The sequence below is a fragment of the Muntiacus reevesi genome, chromosome 8 (genome assembly GCF_963930625.1).
Source record: "Muntiacus reevesi chromosome 8, mMunRee1.1, whole genome shotgun sequence".
Lineage (NCBI taxonomy): Eukaryota > Metazoa > Chordata > Mammalia > Artiodactyla > Cervidae > Muntiacus > Muntiacus reevesi.
In genome coordinates, this window is record NC_089256.1 from 43,276,328 (window position 1) to 43,289,000 (window position 12,673).

The following is a 12,673-nucleotide window of genomic DNA, read 5'->3' on the forward strand; positions in this document are numbered from 1 at the left end:
GTACACGGTGGGCACTCAGACTGATTATCGGGATGCTGAAGTTCAAACAGACCCGTATTCTCCAGAATATGTAGTATGTCAGGATTCCATCCCTGAGCTCCTGACCCTGGCTACTCTCACGTGGGGTGAGTTGGAAATTCTTTTGAATATTTGCAGATGACAGTCCTAATGACCACGCATGCTATTGAGTTCTTAGAAATGACACACACAGAGGCAACTATGGTTTAAAGTATTGCTATTTAAAATATCTTGCTCAGTAGAGCTACTTCATAGACTGGTACACTTTCTGTTAGATTTGTTCAAATAGAGATATGCCCTTATCATTGTAAGGACACTTCTTGTCCTTTTTCCCTGAAGCTGAAGTTACATTTAGACAATTTTGTGGTTACTTTGCTGATGACTTACCTCCCTCTTCTCACTGTTTCTCTCAGTAAATAAGCTCCTTTTCACTGAGAAATTTATATTCTTTTTTTACACATAAATTTTTTTTGAGTATATAATACTGAATGCATATTCTAACATGTAATATGCATGACATATGCATATTCCAACAAGTAGTAATATTATCTTATAATACGAATCATGCATATTGTAAATATAGCAATAATATGCATTTTGCACTTTCCGACAAGTAATAATATCCTCTTACTTTGCTAAAATATCTTGGGATTTATCAAGGTTCTCTTATACACTTTATTTGATGACTTGGATGATTTCTTTTGACATTATATCTGAAATGCTCAGAAAGTCACTCTCAGAGTATAGAAATTCACTCTAGGCTAGGCCTTTATAATGCAAAACTATAAAAATTAATAAGAGAAGGGACCGTGAGAAATTGTTAGAAATTATCTTATTAAACTCATTTGATTGTGCCTAGGAAGCTGAGAACCAGAGAGACTGCTTCCTTGAAGGTCATGGAAATACTTAGTACATTGTAATGATTTTTATTAAAATCATTTTGTTAAAATGAGGTTACTTTTGTTTTCCCAATGTAATGAATTGCTGTGATCAAATATGTGTTAGTAGCAACAAGGATGTTCACATCTAAGTTCTAGTTTTGATTCTTGTTTCTTGGCTCACTTCTTGGATCTAAATTAAGCATTCTTGACACCCACAGTTTAAAGCAGAGACTCTACCTTCAGTCTAGATGACAGATTCAGAGTATGCTGAAATCTTTCACTTACCTTTGAACACACAAAAAACATAATTATGAAAATTAATAACCAGACTTAAAATCAAGGAAGAAAATCGTTTAGCAGTGGAGACTTCTTCTTAAAAGGGAATCTGTGATGATGAGCAGGGACTCTGAATGGTGAGGAGCCAGACCTGAGTTACCTGATTAAACTAAAAGAGGGAGAAACTTCTCTCCTGCCTAGAGGTAGGACTGAAGCCCAGTGCCTGCCAGTCTAAGCCAGGTCCTCCTACCTGTGGCCTTGAGCGTTACCTCCTGGTGTGAGAAGGGCTTAGCTTTGAGCTGCAGAAGGACTGGGGCCACACCCTTGAAAACAAGAGGTTTAGGTAGGGGCTCATAAATGCTTCACTTGGTAAAGACCTAATTGGAGCCCTGCGCCTGGCAGCTCTGGGATTGAAGTTGTCAATAAAAAGCTCCATGAGTCAGGCCTACCTCCTCGTTGGTGAGGCCCTGGGTAAAAGTTTAAATGGAGGCCTACATATTGTGTGTGTAGACATTTAAACATTATAAATCAAGCTACTGTCTGTTATATAAAATACATTCTATATTTTTCACAAATAAATCTTTATAAAAAGCTGAAAGGACAAGTGTACATTTACAATTCTTAGACTCCTTGGGATTGCACACTGGCATGTGGCAGCGATGGGAGAGGCTGCGCCTGGTGGCTGGCCCTTTTCTCTGGCTCTGTTCTTCATCATGAGGGGCTTGTTGTGCATGCCTATGATCGCCTCTCCTGCCCTGCTTTTCCACTTTCTGTTTAGACCTCCTTGCAAACAGCTGCTATGTGGCTACCCCTTGGGCTTAAGGGGTCTTCCCTCAGGAGTCTGAATCTTGTGAAGTGGCCCATGTAGATTTTGGAAGTGGGCTTGGCGCTGTTTATGCAAGGAATTCCAGGCTCCCTAAGAGACAGAGTACCTCCAGGTGGGCATTCTGTAGTATCTTTAAAGTGCTGTGGGAAAATAACCCAAATTTAGAATTCTTACACCAGCCAAACTCTTACTCAGGCGAGAAGGTGAAATAATGACACTTTCATAGGACAGAACATTTCATAGGTCTATCTCATAGGATATTGTAAACACTAATTAAATTCATTTATATAATGTGCTTAGGCCAATGCCTGGTATGTAAATAAGCATTCTATAAATGTTAGCTATTAATCTGAATAGGGGAAGAATAAAAGGACATCCTTGAACATACTTCCAAGTTCAGTCACTCAGTCATGTCCAACTCTTTGCAACCCCATGAATTGCAGCACGCCAGGCCTCCCTGTCCATCACCAACTCCCAGAGTTTACTCAAACTCCTGTCCATTGAATTGGTGATGCCATCCAGCCTCTATCATCCCCTTCTCCTCCTGCCTTCAATCTTTCCCAGCGTCAGGGTCTTTTCAAATGAGTCAGTTCTTTGCATCAGGTGGCCAAGATATTGGAGTTTCAGCTTCAGCATCAGTCCTTCCAATGAATATTCAGGACTGATTTCTTTTAGGAAGGACTGGTTTGATCTCCTTGCAGTTCAAGGGACTCTCAAGGGTCTTCTCCAACACCACAGTTCAAAAGCATCAATTCTTCAGTGCTCAGCTTTCTTTATAGTCCAACTCTCACATCCATACATGACTACTGGGAAAATCATAGCTTTGACTCAATGGACCTTTGTTGGCAAAGTAATGTCTCTGCTTTTTAATATGCTATCTAGGTTGGTCATAACTTTCCCTCCAAGCAGTAAGTGTCTTATAATTTCATGGCTGCAGTTACCATTTGCATTAATTTTGGAGCCCCCCAAAATAAAGCCTGTCACTGTTTCTACTGTTTCCCCATCTATTTGCCATGAAGTAATGGGACCAGATGTCATGATCTTAGATTTCTGAATGTTGAGTTTTAAGCCAGCTTTTTTCATTCTCCTCTTTCACTTTCATCAAGAGGCTCTTTAGTTCTTCTTCACTTTATGCCATAAGGGTGGTATCATCTTCATATCTGAGGTTATTGATATTTCTCCCAGCAGTCTTGATTTCAGCCTGTGTTTCATCCAGTCCAGCATTTCTCATGATGTACTCTGCATAAAAGTTAAGTAAGCAGGGTGACAGTATACAGCCTTGACATACTCCTTTCCCTATTTGGAACCAATCTGTTGTTCCATGTCTGGTTCTAATGGCTGCTTCTTGACCTGCACACAGATTTCTCAGGAGGCAGGTCAGGTGTTCTGGTATTCCCATCTTTTGAAGAATTTTCCACAGTTTGTTGTGATCCACACAGTCAAAGGCTTTGGCATAGTCAATGAAGCAGAAGTAGATGTTTTTCTGAAACTCTTTTACTTTTGCTATGATCCAGCGGATGTTGGCAATTTGATCTCTGGTTCCTTTGCCTTTTCTGAATCCACCTTGAACATCTGGAATTTCATGGTTCATGTACTGTTGAAGCCTGGCTTGGAGAATTTTGAGCATTACTTTCCTAGCATGTGAGATGAGTGCTATTGTGCGGTAGTTTGAGCATTCTTTGGCATCCTCCTTTCTTTGGGATTGGGATGAAAACTGACCTTTTCCAGTCCTGTGGCCACTGCTGAGTTTTCCAAATTTGCTGGCAAATTGAGTGCAGCATTTTCACAGCATCATCTTTGAGGAGTTGAAATAGCTCAACTGGAATTGCGTCACCTCCACTAGCTTTGTTTGTAGTGATGCTTTCTAAGGCCCACTTGACTTCACATTCCAGGATGTCTGGCTCTAGGTGAGTGATCACAATATCATGATTATTTGGTCGTGAAGATCTTTTTTGTATAGTTCTTCTGTGTATTCTTGCCACCTCTTTTAATATCTTCTGCTTCTGTTAGGCTCATCCCATTTCTTTCCTTTATTGTGCCCATCTTTGCATGAAATGTTCCCTTGGTATCTCTCATTTTCTTGATCAGATCGCTAGTCTTTCCCATTCTATCATTTTCCTTTGTTTCTTTGCACTGATCACTGAGGAAGGGTTTCTTACCTTTCCTTGCTATTCTTTGGAACTCTGCATTCAAATGGGTATATCTTTCCTTTTCTCCTTTGCCTTTTGTTTCTCTTCTTTTGTCAGCTATTTGTAAGGCCTCCTCAGACAACCATTTTGCCTTTTTGCATTTCTTTTTCTTGGGGATGGTCTTGATCCCTGCCTCCTGTACAGTGTCCTAAACCTCTGTCCATAGTTCTTCAGGCACTCTGTCTATCAGATCTAATCCCTTGAATCTATTTGTTGCTTCTACCGTATAATCATAAAGGATTTGATTTAGGTCATACCTGAATGATCTAATGGTTTTCCCCTACCTTCTTCAATTTATGTCTGAATTTGGCAATAAGGAGATCATGATCTGAGCCACAGTCAGCTCCCAGTCTTGTGTTTGCTGACTGTATAGAGCCTCTCCATCTTTGGCTGCAAAGAATATAATTAATCTGATTTCACTATGGACCATCTGGTGATGTCCATGTGTAGAGTCTTCTCGTGTTTTTGGAAGAGGGTGTTTGCTATGACCAGTGCATTCTCTTGGCAAAACCCTGCTTCATTCTGTACTCCAAGGCCAAATGTGCCCATTACTCCAGGTATTTCTTAACTTCCTACTTTTGTATTCCAGTCCCCTATAATGAAAAGGACATCTTTTTTGGGTGTTAGTTCCAGAAGGTCTTGTAGGTCTTCATGTATGCATGCATGCTAAGTCACTTCAGTCATGCTTAACTCTTTGTGACCCTATGGATTGTAGCCTGCCAGGCTATCTTGTCCAAGGGATTCTCTAGGGAAGAATACTTGAGTGGGTTGCCACTCCCTCCTCTGGGGGATCCTCCAGAACTAGGGATCGAACCCACATTTCTTGCATCTCCTGCATTGGGAGGTGGATTCTTTACCATTAGCGCCACGTGGAAAGCCCATAGGTATTCATAGAACCTTTCAACTCAGCCTCTTTGGCTCTAGTGGTTGGGACATAGACTTGGATTGCTATGATGTTGAATGGTTTGCCTTGCAAACAAACTGAGATAATTCTGTCATTTTTGTGATTGGACCCAAGTGCTGCATTTCAGACTCTTTTGTTGACTATGAGGACTACTCCATTTCTCCTAAGGGATTCTTGCCCACAGTAGTAGATATAATGGTCTTTCGAATTATATTTGCCTTTCCTGCCCGTTTAAGTTCCCTGACTCATAAAATGTTGATGTTCACTCTTGCCATCTCCTGTTTGACCACTTCCAATTTATCTTGATTATGGCCTGACATTCCAGGTTCCTATACAATATTGTTGTTTACAGTATGAGACTTTACTTTCACCACCAGACATCCACAACTGGACGTTGTCTCCTCTTTGGCTCAGCCTCTTCATTCCTTCTGGATTTATTTCTCCACTCTTCTCCAGTAGCATATTGGACACCTACTAATCCAGGGGGTTCATCTTTCAGTGTCATATCTTTTTGCCTTTTCATACTGTTCATGGGGTTCTCAAGGCAAGAATGCTGAAGTGGGTTTGCCATCTCCTTCTCCAGGGAATCATGTTTTGTCATATCTCTCTGCCATAATCCAGCCGTCTTGGGTGGTCCTATAATGGCATGTTCAAAGTTTCATTGAGTTATACAAGGCCATCATTTTGGTTCATTTTCTGTGTTTGTGGTGTCTATTCTGTCTGCCCTCTGAGGGATGGGAGTCCACACTTCCTGATGGGAGGGACTGGCTGTGGGGAAAACTAGGTCTTGCTCTGGTGGGCAGGGCCATGCCCAGTAAATCTTTAATCCAATTTTCTGCTGATGGGTGGGGCTGTGCTCCCTCCCTGTAGTTTGGCCTGAGGCGGCCCAGTCCTAGAGTTTGCAGTCTCTATGGTGGAGCTATAGGGTCTATGGTAGGGGTAATGGTGACCTCCTCCACAGGGATTTGTGCCAGTACATTGCGGCTCCCAGGACTGTTGCTGTCAATACCTCTGACCCTGTGGCAGGCCACTGTTGACCCATGCCTCTGTTGGAGACTCCCAAACACTCATAGGGAAGTCTGGCTCAGTCTCTTGTGGGGTCACTGCTCCTTCCTCCTGGGTCCTGGAGCACATATGGTTTTGTCTTTTCCTTCCAAGAGTCTATCTCCCCAGTCCTGTGGAAGTTTTATAATCAAATCCCACTGACATTCAAAGTCAGATTCCCTGGGGATTCCCAGTCCCTTTGCCAGATCCCCAGGTTTGGAAGCCTGTTGTGGGCCCTAGGACTTTTGCAACAGCATGAGAACTTCTTTGGTATAATTGTTCTCCAGTTTGCAGATTGCCTGTCTGGCAGCTCTGTAGTGGGGCTAATGGCGACCTCCTCCAAGAGGACTTATTCCACCTGCCGTGCCTCCCAGCACTGCTCCTGCCAGTGTTCCTGTCTCTGTGGGAGGCCACTGCTGACCCCTGCCTCTGCAGAAGACCCTCACACACTCAAAGGCAGGTCTGGCTCAGTCTCTTGTGGGGATCACTGCTCCTTTCCGTGGGTTTTGGTGCACACAAGATTTTGTTTATGCCCTCCAAGAGTCTCTGGCAGATATGAGGTTTGATTTTAAATGTAATTGCACCCCTCCTACCATCTTGCTGCTTCTCCTTTGTCCTTGGATGTGGAGTAGCTTTTCTTGGTGGTTCCAACATTCTCTTTTTGATGGTTGTTTAGCAGCTAGTTGTGATTTTGGTGTTCTCACAGGAGAAGATGGGCACACATCCTTCTACTCCACCAAATTAAATTTGTATACTTTTTGGGTAGGTTGGACATTTTAACAATATCAGTTCTTCCAATCTAAAACACAGGATATCTTTCCATTTCTTTATGTGGTTTTCAGATGCCTTCATTAATATTTTATAGTTTTCAGAATATAGGTCTCTCACCTCTTTGGTTAAGTTTATTTGTAGGTATTTTTCTCTTTTTGATGGGATTTTTTTTTCTTTATTATTGCTTGTTTTTCTTTAATTTTATATTGAAATATAGTTGATTTACAATGTTGTATTAATTTTTTTGTACAATGAAGTGATTCAGTTATATATATAAACACATTCCTTTTCATGTCTTTTCCATCATGGTTTATCACAGGATATTGAATATAGTTCCCTGTGCTATGCAGAAGGATCTTGTCATTTATCCACTGTGTATATTATTGTTTGCATCTGCTAACCTAAAACTCTCCCTCTATCCCTCCCCCACTTCCTGTCCCCCTTGGCAGCCACAAGTCTGTTCTCTGTGAGTCTGTTATGTTTTGTAGATAAATTTATTTGTGTCAATTTAGATTGTACATATAAGTGATTTCATATGGTATTTGTCTTTCTTCTGACTTAGTTCACTTAGTATGATAATCTCTAAGTTCATCCATATTGCTGCAAATGGTGTTAGTTTGTTCTTTTTATGGCTGAGTAGTATTCCACTGTATATGGACATTTAGGTTCTCTCCATGTTATGGCTATTATGAATAATGCTGCTATGAACAGAGCGTTACGTGTATCTTTTTGAATTGTAGTTTTATCCTGATATATGCCCAGGAGTAGGATTCCTGGATCATATGATAACTCCATTTTTAGTGTTTTGAGGAACCTCCATACTGTTTTCCATAAAGGCTCCACCAACTACATTCTCACCAACAGTGTGGAATGGTTAGAAAATAGAATCCGACAACACATTAAAGAGATCTTACACCATGATCAAGTGATGGGATTTTAAGTGGGATTTTTTTTTTTTTTGCTTTCTCTTTCTGATAGTTCATTATTAGTACATAGAAAAGTGACATGTGACAGTATCTTAAAAAGATGACTGACACGTCCCTGATGGTCCAGTGGCTAAAACTCCACGTTCCCAATACAGGGGGCCTGGGTTTGATCCCTGATCAGAGAACTAGAACTCACTGGACAAAACCCTGAATGCTGAGAAAGGAGGATCCTGAGGGCAGGAGGAGAAGGGGGTGACAGAGGATGAGATGATTGGATGGCAGTACCAACTCAATGGACATGAATTTGAGCAAACCCCGGGAGATAGTGAAGGGCAGGTTAGCCTGGCATGCTGCAGTCCAAGGGGCCACAAAGAGTCGGACAGACTTAGTGACTGAACAACAGAGAACTAGATCCTGCCTGCTGCAACTAAGACTTGGCACAGCCAAATAAATAAATAAAAATAAGTTATTTAAAAAATAAGTTAGTAGATGACTTACCATAACCAAATGGGTTAATCACACAAATTCTAGTTTAGTACAATATCAGAAAACCAACCAATGCGTTTTACCATTTTAACAGAAAATACCAGAAAATGCTCCGGTAGATTCAGGAAAAGTAGTTTGATAACATTAGACATGCATTCATGTTGTAAACTCTAAATGTTGGGATCAGAAGGAAATTTTAGTAATTTAATAAAGGTTATCTGAGATAAACATAATACTAAATGTAAGACTTGAGAAACTTTATCCTTAAAATCAAGAAAAAGACAGTGATTCCTTTATCACCACTATTATTTAGCAGTTCAGGGAAGATCCTAGCGCAGAACTTTTTCAACTAGGCTGTGACCATCAACCCCAGGGACATTTGGAAATTCCATAATAACGATAAGGCAAATGGGTTGGGTTTGGGGGAGCTAGGCTGGCATGAATACTAAACATCCTGCCCTGCATGGGGCAGGCCCATCCAAAAATTAATTGTTTGCCCAATACGGTGCTAATAGCATCCTGGTTGAGAAATAATTGAGTTAATGCAGTAAAATAAGAGAAGAAAAATTAGGTATGTGGATTAGAAAGAAGAAGCAAAACTATTTTTACTTGTAGGCAATGCACTCATTTAAAAAATTTGAATGACCAGAACTAAGAATCTCAGCTCTTAGATTATATGAAATCTACATATAGTTTTACTTCTCCCTTCCCTGGTAGCACAGATGGTAAACAATCTGCCTGCAGTATAGGAGACACTGGGTCTATCCCTGAGTTGGGAAGATCCCCTGGAGAAGGGAATGGCAACCCACTCCAGTATTCTTGCCTGGAGAATTCCATGGACAGCCCATGCGGTTGCAAAAAGTCAGACATGACTGAGCGACTAACACTTTCACTTTCTGACTTGGATGCATTTTTCTTTATTTCTTTCTCTCTCTCTCTCTTTTTCTTTTTTTAATTTTTTTGCCAATTTCTCTGGTTAGGACTTCCAGTACTATGTTGAATAGGAGTGGTGAGAGTGTACACTCTTACCTTATTCCTGATCTTAGAGAAAAAGCTTTTTTAACCTTTCACTGTTGAGTATGGTATTAGCTGTGGGCTTCTCTGTATAGTTCATTTTTGTTTCATATTTGTTTCTAGAGAGGGAGTATAGTGTAGTATGTAAGACCGCAAGGGCCAGATTGTCATGGGCAAATACTGGGTTTCACCACTTACTATGATCTTCTGCAAGTTATTTTGATATTTCTTTGTATTTCAAAAGATGGATTTTTCCAATATGGAACATTCCAAGGTGTGATTATTTAGTAATCACCTAATACCTTTAAATACTTCCATGCAAAAAAATGTCTTCTGACTGAATTGCTAACGGGAGAGTGCAGGGCACAGATAATACACTCTTAGGCACATGTGGAGACATATCCCAATATCATTTCATCTTGTCATAACCTTGAATTTAAAGAAGACAGGAACTGAGAGGGAGTCAATTAAATACTAGTAGGTACGTGAGTGTGTCTGTGTGTTTCTTAAGTGTTCTGCCTCATCCTCTAGGTCGAGGTCTCCCGGCAGGACAAGCTGAAGTAGAGATGATAGAACGTGCCCGGGAGAAGCGTGCTTGGGAAGACACCCTGCCCCCTCTGAGCGACACCTCCCAGTTTGAGAAAAGGAGGCGGATGATGAATGCCATGGAGAGGAAGGAGTGGGCCTTCAGAGAGCAGGAGATTGAGAAGTAGGTTCTCAGTTACCCAGACAGTTCCTCCTACACTAATGGGATTAATGTTAATACTTTTAAGCAATAGAGCAAATAGAGTTCCCAAATGTAAGGGTTTAAAAGCAATCCTTAACCTGTAGAGTTAGAAGACTGGGTTTCAGGAGCAATAGCTCCATTATTTTTTCTCCAATAATATATATATGTGTATAATGCCTTCTTTATGTGTGAAGTTCAGTGTGGAACCCAGATCTGAACAATTCCTCACAGCATCTCTGATCCTCTCTTTTCTCTTTAGTAACTTATCTAGACTGTCACAGAATTCCACTGATTTTTGCAAAATGTCTTTCAGACTGTCCCTTTCTGTTCCTTACCAGTGCCAGGGTCCCTCGACTTTGACCCTCTTCCTATCCATCAAACAGCCTCCTGGCTGACCCTGTCTCTTCCCCACTGGTACTGGCTTCAGTCAGGACCCCTTGGGTTCTAGCTGCAGGTAATAAGGTGTTTATATTTAAAAGACAAACTGTGGAATGGTTCAGTTAAGAGATGACCTCACAGTACATAAGTAACAATATGCTAGGGTATTTCTGGTTGAATTTTTAGCCATTTTAACTCATGTATTGTAGAAATGATGAGGACCAAAAAATTGCAACTCCTTAGCAAGAAGAGGGGGAAGGGAAGTTCTGGAGGTGCCCTTTGTTCCTGAGCTGAGGTGCTTCCTTGCTCAGAGCAGTGCCACCAAGCCCCTGACAATGTGCTGTCTCTGCTGAGGCCCCACTTCTCCCTTGTGAGTGTGGCACATCTCAACCCTTTCGATCCTCAAGTGCTGAGTTAACGACTACTGTAAAGAAGGCTTTCCCACCACCCTGCTCCTTCCTTTTGATCAACTGGGAATAGCACTGAAAGAGGTGCTCTGCCATTTCTTCGCCTGCAGAAGTCTTTTCATTCTTCTGCCCTGGTGTTTTTTTTTGATCCCTGTGTTGTAAATGTTGGTTTATATGCCTACTTCATTGAAACAGTGTCTTCTTGAGACAGTGCATCTTGTTCACCATTGTTTTATTCCCTGCCTGGCATAAGTATTTGACAAATAAGTGATTGAATAAATTGTTATGTAAAATTTTAAGAGTAAAATGTTCAAATCTCTATTTTAGAAAGGAAAATCTTGACCACTACATGGAACAAAGATTGGAAGGAGGCAAGACTAGACTAACACCTAGAGTCCGAGTCAGGAGAGAGATGCCAAAGACATGAGCTAGGGAACAGATGTAAGGACTGTTTTAGAGAAGGAAGAAGGTAGGAGAAGTAGGTTTCTGTAGGTTTTTTTGAAGAGATAATTGGAGATTCAAGTAGTTGGAAGTTCTGGTTCAGAAATATCTGGGCTGAAGTAGATATTTTGAAGTCATATGTACACATAAGCAAGGTAGTCCTGGAGAACATTGAGAAGGTGAAGTAAAGGGAAGTGAAGAATGAATATCCGTATGTGTCAGATGCTGGCATTTTCACATTCACCACTTAAGGTGGCGTGCCACAACCACATTTTCTCTCAATCCTCCTGTTCCTCAACCTTCCAGCAATACCTGTTGGTCTGAAACTGTGGACAAACATTTTTCTGTTCACTTAGGCCCTTCTGCCTAGAGATATACCCATATAATATTCTTCTTATATAAAGACTATTGAGTGCCTACCCCAACCCCCAACTCATTTTCCACACTTTTGCCAGAGTGGTCTTTTTAAAATGCATGAATATGGTACCAGCCTGAAGAGAAGGTCCTATTTTATGGCAAATGTTCCCTTTCTTTAGTAGAGCATCCTGTCTGAGAGACCGTAGGCTTCTTTACAATTGTAATTTGCTTGAAGATTGCAGGAGATTCGCCTGGAAGTTCTAAAAGAACTGCTGAAGAAGCGTGACGAGAATCAAAATGAAGTGAACATGGCACGCTTGAATGCCCAGTGGTCTAAACTACAGGAAGCAAAGGAGGCAAAGTTGGCACAGATTCAGCGCAAGCATGTATCAGGTGATGGTGGAGCACCAACCAGCAAGAGAATGGAAAAGCTGGCTCAGCTTTGGGTTTTTGACCAAAACTGATTTAACTGTGATATAATTCCTTTTTGGTCCTAGTGTTATTTAACTGATAAGGGACAGGAGATGAGTTATTTCTCAAAAGTAGAAGAGTGGAAGAAAATTCATCACTAAGAAAAAATCAAGTAATGATATTCTAACGGGTAGCAGGTTGTTGGCACTATGGACTCTGTGTGTGTGTGTGTAGGTTTGTTGTGTGTAGGCATTCAGCCCATATTCATAGGCTGAAGCCCTGGATAGAGAGCTTTATTTCTCAACCTGTTTTTCATTGTTTCCCACTAAAAGAGACATTCAGATATCGTTTTTCCTATTTATCCCCCTTCCTTGAAATTAAAAAAACATTTTTTAAAGACCCCTGTGCTGGGTCTTCTTTTCCATGCAGAGGCTTCAGTAGTTGTGGCACGTGGGCTTAGTTGCCCCATGCCCGGCATGTGAGATCTTAGTTCCCCGACCAGGGATCAAATCCATATCCCCTGCGTTGCAAGGCAGATTCTTAACCACTGGACCAGTAGGGAAGTAAGTCCCTCCCATGAAATTTTAATACCATAGGTGTACTACATATCTGTTTAT

The 12,673-nt window shown here is 41.1% G+C and overlaps 1 protein-coding gene across 1 annotated transcript in view; it reads left to right on the forward strand.

The window, feature by feature from the left end:
- Positions 1–12,673, forward strand: part of CFAP91 (cilia and flagella associated protein 91) — a 98,121-nt gene that overhangs the window by 25,091 nt on the left and 60,357 nt on the right. Inside the window, exons 6-8 of the mRNA XM_065942109.1 lie at positions 1–125; positions 9,867–10,044; positions 11,881–12,038. Coding sequence (XP_065798181.1) covers positions 1–125; positions 9,867–10,044; positions 11,881–12,038 — 461 coding nt within the window. The remainder of the gene's footprint in view (positions 126–9,866; positions 10,045–11,880; positions 12,039–12,673) is intronic.